The sequence below is a fragment of the Sebastes umbrosus genome, chromosome 11, assembly GCF_015220745.1.
Source record: "Sebastes umbrosus isolate fSebUmb1 chromosome 11, fSebUmb1.pri, whole genome shotgun sequence".
NCBI lineage: Eukaryota > Metazoa > Chordata > Actinopteri > Perciformes > Sebastidae > Sebastes > Sebastes umbrosus.
The window spans coordinates 29,596,943-29,606,460 of record NC_051279.1 but is presented as its reverse complement, the minus strand read 5'-3'; the positions used below and the strand labels follow the sequence as shown (position 1 = coordinate 29,606,460).

The 9,518-nt window shown below is 44.7% G+C and overlaps 1 protein-coding gene across 1 annotated transcript in view; it reads right to left on the bottom strand.

Annotated features, from left to right (window-relative positions):
- The window catches only part of LOC119496990 (furin-like protease kpc-1), a 204,572-nt gene that overhangs the window by 24,378 nt on the left and 170,676 nt on the right, over nt 1–9,518 (bottom strand). Inside the window, 3 exon segments of the mRNA XM_037784701.1 lie at nt 4,569–4,754; nt 7,671–7,764; nt 8,080–8,184. Of these exon segments, the coding sequence (XP_037640629.1) occupies nt 4,569–4,754; nt 7,671–7,764; nt 8,080–8,184 (385 nt within the window).

Sequence of the window (9,518 nt, the reverse complement as noted above, 5' to 3'; positions counted from 1 at the left end):
GAGGATGAAGGAAGATCAAGGACACACCAGGTCGAAATAACATCCATTCTTTTATCTGCTTATGAATAATCCTTAATGGTTATCATAGATATTGATGATTATATATTATTGTTTTCAAATTCTATAGTTAATCATGTCAGTGCGGTTTAAATCCATACACTACATTGCTGGAATAAGCATTTTCTATATTGTGCAACGCCGCCTGCATCATTGTCTCTGATAAACAGTCAAAGCACACTGAGTGAAGGCACCACAGATGGCGGTAGAGCGAGCACAGGGGAGAGAGAGCACATATGAGAAGAGAGAGAGAGAGAGAGAGAGAGAGAGAGTGTATTTCCAGCCCCGCGGTCTCGTCTCCTTCACAGCGCTGGAAGGTCAGCCGAGCCTCGAGCCATAACACTCGCTCCCTTTTCACTTCAGTCCCGCTTTTATTCCAGCAGCACCACGGCGCTCTTTGACAATTGTCATCATGACGAATCAATATAGACTCTCCACAGACCCTCCTCCTCCTCCTCCTCAACCCCTCCTCTGCTGCCCTTGAGTTTTTAAACACTGATCCGGCAGATAGTCCAGTTAAAGTCTCTTCCCAGGGCCTCCATTTTATAGTTTACCCTCCACTCTCTACCATCCCTCCTTCTGCCCTTTTCTATCAGTCCTGTATGTCCTCCGTCTCGTCCTCTGTTTCCATGTATCTTTTTGAGATTTAATTGGCATGCCTCTGCAATTTTTATTCTTGCAGCAGCACAGAAAATGTCAAAAACCATTAAATAACAAAATGTGTAAAGAACCGTGATATGTCAAATTATTGTACTTGTACAGATGACTAAAATAGTCCTTCTTGTACATTCTTTCATTGAAACAGTAGAGAGGCGAAGTCCCACCCCTTCCGGTGGACCATATGAACGGTAGTCAACGTCGACAGACAAATAATCTTTTGATCCCATTTGAATTGCGCCATGAATCACACATATGATCTTTGTCAATTTAAAAGATAATTTTGCAAGTCAAGAAAGTCTCAGTTTGTTGTAAAACTGTTGAAGCATCAGACTGTGAAAATACGCAATTATAAAGACTACACACCCACAAGTCGCGTAAGTGACGTCCATCTGGCTGATGCTACGATGCCTGTGTGTTTCGTACTGGGATGAACTCACACCAGCAACGAGTCTTGCTCGTTCTTTTGCTTCCCGGCTGATAAAAAGACCAGGAGTCGCTGGATAAAATACATCAGATAACGTTACATTTATGCGTGGAACATAGCTAAGTTAGCTAGCTAGTCAAGTCAAGTCAATTTTATTTGTATAGCCCAAAATCACAAATCACAAATTTGCCTCAGGGGGCTTTACAATCTGTACAGGATACGACACCCTCTGTCCTTTACAGTACGACTCTCATCCGATAAGGAAAAACATAACCAAAGAAAACCCTTTTAACAGGGAAAAAATGGAAGAAACAGAGGAGGGATCCCCGTTACAGGATGGACAGACGTGCGATAGATGTCGTGTGTACAGAGTAACAACATTATGAAAATACAACTTAGACAATCCATATGACAACAAATAATACGTATGATGTGAACATATGTGAGAAGGTGGATCCAGGGGGATGTCAAGCAGCTTCCCGGCGTCACCAAACAGATAGAGCCAGAGCAACACAACCTCCTCTCCACACCAAACAGATAGAGCCTGAGCAACACGACCTCCTCTCCACACCAAACAGATAGAGCCTGAGCAACACGTCCTCCTCTCCACGCTAAACAGATAGAGCCAGAGCAGCACGACCTTGTCTCCACGCCAAACAGATAGAGCCAGAGCAACACGACCTCCTCTCCACGCCAAACAGATAGAGCCAGAGCAAAACGTCCTCCTCTCCACGCCAAACAGATAGAGCCAGAGCAGCACGACCTCCTCTCCACGCCAAACAGATAGAGCCAGAGCAACACGTCCTCCTCTCCACGCCAAACAGATAGAGCCAGAGCAACATATCCTCCTCTCCACGCCAAACAGATAGAGCCAGAGCAACACGACCTCCTCTCCACGCCAAACAGATAGAGCCAGAGCAACACGTCCTCCTCTCCACGCCAAACAGATAGAGCCAGAGCAGCACAACCTTGTCTCCACGCCAAACAGATAGAGCCAGAGCAACACAACCTCCTCTTGACGCCAAACAGATAGAGCCAGAGCAACACGACCTCCTGTCCACGCCAAACAGATAGAGCCCAAGCAACACAACCTCGTCTCCACACCAGATAGGTAGAGGCAGAGCAACACGCAACTAGCTAGTGTCGATGACGTATGTTGTGCGAGACGAGAGATGTAGTTCACTGAGCGGTTTCACACTAACTAAATGATACTAGGACAAACTGAGACTTTCTTGACTTGCAAAATTCTGTTTTAAATTGACAATCATCACATGTGTGATTCATGGTGCCATTCAAACAGTATCAAAAACATATTTGTCTCTCTCTGTTGACTATCACACATATTTCTTTTCATAATAAGGTCCCATGGTGGTCCAGCGGAAGCTGAGGGACTTCACCTCTCTATTAGTAAACTTTGGGTGAACCATGAGATGTAACCAACACTATCTGTATCACAGTTTAGAAACAGATTTTAATTTTTAAGTCTGTTTTTAGGTGTGTGTGTCCTTTTTCTCTCTCTGTTCCTCTTTGTGTTGATTTCAAGCATTGTAACACTCACACGTCTTATTTTCAGCGCCCTCGTAATTGTGTGTGTACATGTTTCCCTCCAATCTGTGGTAAAGTTGACAAACAGCATAAAACCAATCAGTGTGCTTGTGCATGTGCTGATTAGCGGCGTGCTAAGGCATGCGGGCACGTAAGAAGCGAGCGTTAATTCGTGTTGCGAGCATCGCGGTGACTCGTCCCGGCCCTCCGGTAATGAGCGGCGCCGTCGTTATGAGGCTCGGCTTCACGGTGTTTCCTCCCCGTCTCCGCGACATACTGGGCCTTGGTAATTGGTCACAGAGGGGACAGTAAATCTGTGCGAGGACGTGGGAGAGACACAGAGACAGAGAGAAAGTGTGTGTGTGTGTGTGTGTGTGTGTGTGTGTTTGCAGGAAGAGGTAGGTGATAGAGGACACGGGGTGGGTGTCTTTCATCTTCACAGCTTTTTCTCTGTAAACCTCCAACTGTTTACAAGGACTGATGCCTATTTGCACTCACACACACACACACACACACATACACATAGAAAGAGAGTGCCCTCCCTTCTGCTACCACCCACACGTATATACAGTAAATGACCTCAGCGCGCTACTGTCTGTGAGTATGGATTATAATCAGACGTCGGCAGTATTGTGTCTGTCAAACCCGGCCAAGGTTACTTAACCTTCCAGTCTTAATTTCCCTTCCATTTTAGCTCCTTCCTCCATATCAAACATCAGCACATCTATGAGAGAAAAAAAAGGAAAAGAAGAGTGCGGGGAGGAAAATGAAGATTGCCATGCTTGGCTGAAACTCGGAGATGAAAGTAGAGGATGATTCACATTGCTACGGCAAAATGAACTGAACCGAGCTGAGCTGTGCTGTGCTGTGCTGGGCTATTTTTAAACTTCTATACATCGCAGCTACTGGAAGGGGACCATGTGAAGCGGAGCAGTTCATTCCTATATCATGAGAGGAGGTATGTGAAATAGGGTGAAAATTAGTAGGCTATATACCTTTGGCCAAGATGATTTTTTTTGGTTCATTTTGTAAGCTAGTTGAGTTAGTTATCACTTGAGAGATGCGTGGAGTATTTTCCAGACAAAAATATTGAATTCTTCACTGGATTCAAAGTCATATCAAAGGATTGATATACAGTATGCTAATAAAGTTGACAATGTTGGAGGGCATCTTGCAGGCAAAACAAACCAGCTGAATGAAATGCTTTTTATTGTAATCTCTACTTTTTTTTAGAGTTCAGAGTGATTAAAAAGTGTAACAGTGATTAACTAAATACCTAGATTAAGCAGACTAGTGCTGTGTCTCAATTCGCGTACTTCCGTACTTCCGAGTGCATAAGTGCGTACTCTAAGTACCCGGATGTTGTCAAAACGTTGAGTGTGGAACGCTGGATGCTTCTCACCCTCAACGGTCGCCATCTTTGCTACGTAGAGGAAGGGGAGGGACCGCCAACCTATTTTAAACTTGTGAAAATGGCGGACGAAGAAGCTGCAGCGGTTTGCGATTGAAACGCCGAACACCAAACTTTCCAAATTAAAGTTATAGATGTTATAGAAGTTATTTTTTCCATAAGGTACCACTATACTGTAGTCAGCTAGAATCCATTATTGAGTTAATCTATGCATCTGAATTGAATTACTGATGATACGGCGTGATGTCCGTGGCTGACTATCAACAGCTTCCGGTGAGTGCACAACAGCTGTGTGCCATTTGAGACAACACTGCCCTCTTGAAATTCATGCACCTCGCAAGTAAGTACGTAGTGTGCACAGTGCACTACATGGAAGTGTACTAAAGGAAGTAATTAGCCCTAAACATAAAAGTATACAAATAAAAAGCTGCACAACTGATGGCAGCAGTGAAAGCACACTTTCTCTCTCACCTGGAGCGTCCATAGGCCTCGCGGCTGCTCCCCCCAGCAGTGCACCGTCATCAGGGTCCAATTCTTCAGGCCGGCAGTGGAGGCGTCATTGGGCCGTACGTCCAACAGCAGCGATACAGTGCCGGCTGGAGACTCCAGGCTTATGGAGAGGTCCCCACGACACGCGGCGCTGATGCTCACTCTCACCTGGTGAGAGACAGGTGGCAAGAAATAAAAAAAAGAAGGTAGGTGTGAACAAGGAGATTGATGGAGGGATGCAGAAATGGGGGAAAACAAGAGAGAGGAAGTGGGAGGACGAAGACACAGCAACCTGTAAACATGTTATCTCCACCATCAGTACCACTGTATGACACCCTGTGGCTGTTAGTGTGACGAAACTGAAATAAAGACTGCTCTTTACTTTTGAAACACACATTACTGATTGATTGATTCTTGACCTTAAAAGAATAGTTTGATTTGACATCTTTGCTTTCCTGCTGAGAGTTAGATGAGAAAATCGATACCACTCTCATGTCTGTACGCTAAATATAAAGTTAGAGCCAGCCTACCAGTTAGTTTAGCTTAGCATAAAGACTGGAAACAGGGGGAAACAACTAGCCTGGCTCTGTTAATTAGCCTGGATAATGAACATGTTATGTGTGGTTTGTTTAATTTGTACAAAAAAACACGTAAAAACTTTGAGTTTCCACTGCTTGCTTGTCAACCTTACTGCTCCCGGCCAAGAAATAGTCCTGTACATACACCCCCATACAAGCACAAATTGTTGATTTTAAATAAGCAAGATGTAACATGTTCATTAGTGACATTTAGAGGAGCTGGTAGGCAGATTGTTTTACCTTTAGAGAGAGAGAGAGACAGAGAGAGAGAGAGATTCGCTGTTTCCAGTCTTAAACTAAGCTAGGTTCATGTTTAGCGTACAGACATGAGAGTCGTATCAATCTTTTCATCTCACTCTCTGCAAGAAAATATGTATATTTCCTAAAATGTGGAACAATTCCTATAAATGTGAAGCAATACCTCTTTGGGCCGATCAGTGCTCATTAAAAAGTACTGGATTCCTGTGCTTATCATTAATAATACATGTGACACACAAAGCAGTCAAGTTTAAATCCACTGTGCATGCCAGACAGATGGACAAACCAATGATCTGTCCACAGCCACCCGAAGATGAAGACAATAGACAAATAGGGAGCAGAGAGACAAGACACAGTGACAAAAATGGCTGAGGGGAATATTAGCTAAATGATTTAAATAAGCACATGCACCCCCCCACCCCCACCCGAACCCCCACCCCCATGATTCCCACCCAGTAAACACTCTCGCTGTCCCTGTTCATCACAAGCAGCACATCTGGTGTGACAATGGCACATCGCAGAGAGAGCCGCCAAGCTGCAAAAAGACTGACAGCCCGCTCCTGTTTACAGCGTGTTACCACGGCAACACGTCCATCAATCACACCTCGCAGCGATGGCCTGACCCACGCTTTCTGCCAGGGAGCAGAGCCGCAAAGATGAAGCCTTTTCAATTTACATGCTGACACACTCCCGCTCTCTCTCTCTCTCTCTCTCTCTCTCTCCCCGCTATTTCACAAGTACACACAATACACTCACAAACATAGATAACTCGCACAAACTCAGATGTGCACGTACACAGACACGCACGGCGCAGTACGTATGCCTGCTGACACAGTCAAACATAAACACATTTGCATGTATGTGCCTGTGCTCAAGAAAACACCGTTTTGCCATTTTCTCTAAATGACACAGCCACCACATAAACCCATCACAGTATGATCCTGTTTTATCTCTTCTGTTCTCAGACAGAACACATGACACAGAAACCCTGAAAACTATTTCTATGAAATGTTTGAGCAGAAGTTAAGTTTTCGATACACTTTGTCTTGATTTGTATAACGTCATGGTCAAAAGGAAACATGGATTTACAGCAGAATCACAGGTTTACAAGAAAAACTGACCTTTTCACCTTTCCATGTTTTAAAGGAACAGTTCGACAATTTGGGAAATACTCTTATTTGCTTTCTTGCCCAGAGTAACATCAGTAGATCGATGCCACTCTCACATCTGTTCGTTCAATACTAACCCATAGCCAGTGAGCTTAGCTTAGCTTGACATAAAGACTGGAAACCCCTTAAAATCACAACAAGGACACCAGGGTTTATGTGTGGGACTATTTCTTGACCAGGAGCAGTCCTTTCTTCCTCCTTTCTTTGCTGGTTTCCAACCACAACTTACTGTTTTTTTCATTTTTTTACACAAACAAGATATAACATGTTAATTAATGAACTTTAAAGGGGACCTATTATGCTTATTTTTAGGTGCATACTTGTATTTTGGGTTTCTACTAGAACATGTTTACATGCTTTAATGTTCAAAAACTGCTTTATTTTTCTCATACTGACTCTTCTTTTCACCCTCTATCTGAAACGCTCTGTTTGAGCTCCTGCCCCCTCCCTCCCGATTGATCGACCGAACCAAACTCTTCGGACTCCGCTCCAGCTCAGCTCTAACTAGCTGTGTTTTTAGGGCGTGCCAAACTAGCCGCTAGGCAGACGTTATGCAAATGTTCCCTGGTAATTGGACTTGCATTTATATAGCGCTTTTCTAGTCTTCTGACCACTCAAAGCACTTTACACTACATGTCAGCATTCACCCATTCACACACACATTCATACACTGTGGGCTGCCATGCAAGGTGCCAACTTTGCCCATCAGGATCTAATCTAAATACTCATTCACACACCGATGGCTATGCAATTTGGGATTCAGTGTCTTGCTCAAGGACACATCGAACCACCGACCTTCCGATTGGTGGACGACCTGCTCTACCCTCTGAGCCACAGGCAGTTCAACAGCAGTGTTTCTGTGGGGGAGACTAACTCCCTTTGGCGTGGACTTTGTGCTCTATACTCTGCAGACCTTTTACATGCACGTAAAAAAACTATATAACACACTAAAGGAAAGGGGAAAAAGCACAAAAGCATAATAGGTCCTCTTTAAAACCAAATTATTCCTGAAAGAAACAATTTTTGAACAATGTACTGAGTATGTATGTAATGAGTGTGTTTTAAAACTGTTGCCTGACCTGAACGTGCTCCAGAGTGTTGATCTCATTAGTCCTCCCACGGCAGGCATCTGATTGGATGTCCAGACTGACAATGCCTCCTGGAGAGAGGATCCTAACAAATAAAAAAAATCATTACATAAGTCAGTCAGTAGCCAGACCTCTTTCACTAATAATAGACACTCATACACATCCATCTTCTCTTACAAATAAACACACACACACACACACACACACACACACACAAACACACAAAGCAGTGACAGTACAGGTGAAGATAAGATGAAAGATTATTGATTCCTGTGGGGAAGCCGCTCTGTTGAAGCAGGTAAAGTCATGTGATGCAACTAGGAAAGCAATAAAAATAGAACATCAGCAGCTATGGGGGTTAACTAAATATACAGTATGTAGTCTAAAGTTGAGGTTCTACCTGGTGGGATGGACTTCTTCTATGCACTTCCTCTGTGGAGCAACAGTGTTGAAGCGTGCGGCCTGCTGCACCATCAGCCCCGCATCCAACAATCCAAAACCATACCTGCAACAAGAAGGGAACATGCACTCCATTATGTGTTTATGTATACGATAAGGAAAAGCATCCTTATATCCTCACACACACGTGAACTGGAGGCTTTTAATGTGGGCGGCTGAATGTGCTGCAGGAGAAGAGAGTAAGTGCTAATGGCTCCGACACGAGGAGGCAACAAGTCATTGACGAAGATGATGTTGTCCTCTGACACACAATGGCTTCCCCGCTCTGTCCGGGCTGAGGCTGAGGGCTGCTGTTTGTACCGCCTGTAATTGCCTGGAGGATTGATTCTGAACAATGTGCCATCTCACGGACTGTAATCAGGCCTCATTATTCATTCTTTACCACCCCAATCTGGGTGCTGGAGACACAATGGTCGACCCTTAAGCGGCGTTGCTGCCTGGTGACTGTATGACCACTGCCTATCTCGCTCTCTCTCCCCTCCACTTTACCACTCCTGCTTCGCCATCTCTTTACGTCTCTATTGAATCATCCGCTCTCATCTCTCCTCTTTCGCCCCTCTCTTTTTTTCACAGAGCAGTCTGCTATTCAGTGTTCGTTTCCCTCTCTAAATTCTCCTTCACTCTCCTCCATCAAACCTGAATTTCTTGCATCAGAACTCTCCTCCGCCACTTCATTGATGCTGAAATCGCAGTCCTCATAAGTCTCGTCTTAATTCTCCCTTCATATATTTTTTCATGCGCTTTCTCTCGTTAAAATCACAGTCCTCAGACTGAGTAACAGGGCCGTAACAACCTTCATCCTCCCCAACCCCTCCTCACGGAAATCCAGAGGGGGTGACAAAGAGCTAATTTCTGCCATTATTACCATACAGACCGTATGCCGTTAATCTGCAATAAGTGAAATTCATTATCCTGATGACGGGGTCTCTCGGAGCAGCACAGGGAGAGACAGAGACAGGAGAAAGGAGAGAGCTGATCAATAACTCAATCTGCTGCCCTGCATGGGGCTCCATCTCCTCCGTCTCAGACTGTCAGTGCGTCTGAGGAGGAGAGGCAGGAGCTGCAGCCCACGCCGTCCTCGTCCTAACAGCACGCCGCGCGATCAATGGACACAATCTAATCAGCCACTATCACCACCAATGACTTTTAGCATGTAGGGCTCAACATAATAGCATTAGGCAGACGGGTGTGCGGGGTTGAGGTGCGCTGCCGAAGTTCAAGGTCATTCGGGGGGGTTTGAGAAAGCTGCGAAGAGTTGGAGCAAAACACAGAGGACAAGAGCTGAATACAGAAGACTAGAGGAGCGAGGAATCGACTGACATGGATCCTAATAAAGAATAAAGAACACAGACGCATTTGGCTCTTAAAATTCCAAATATA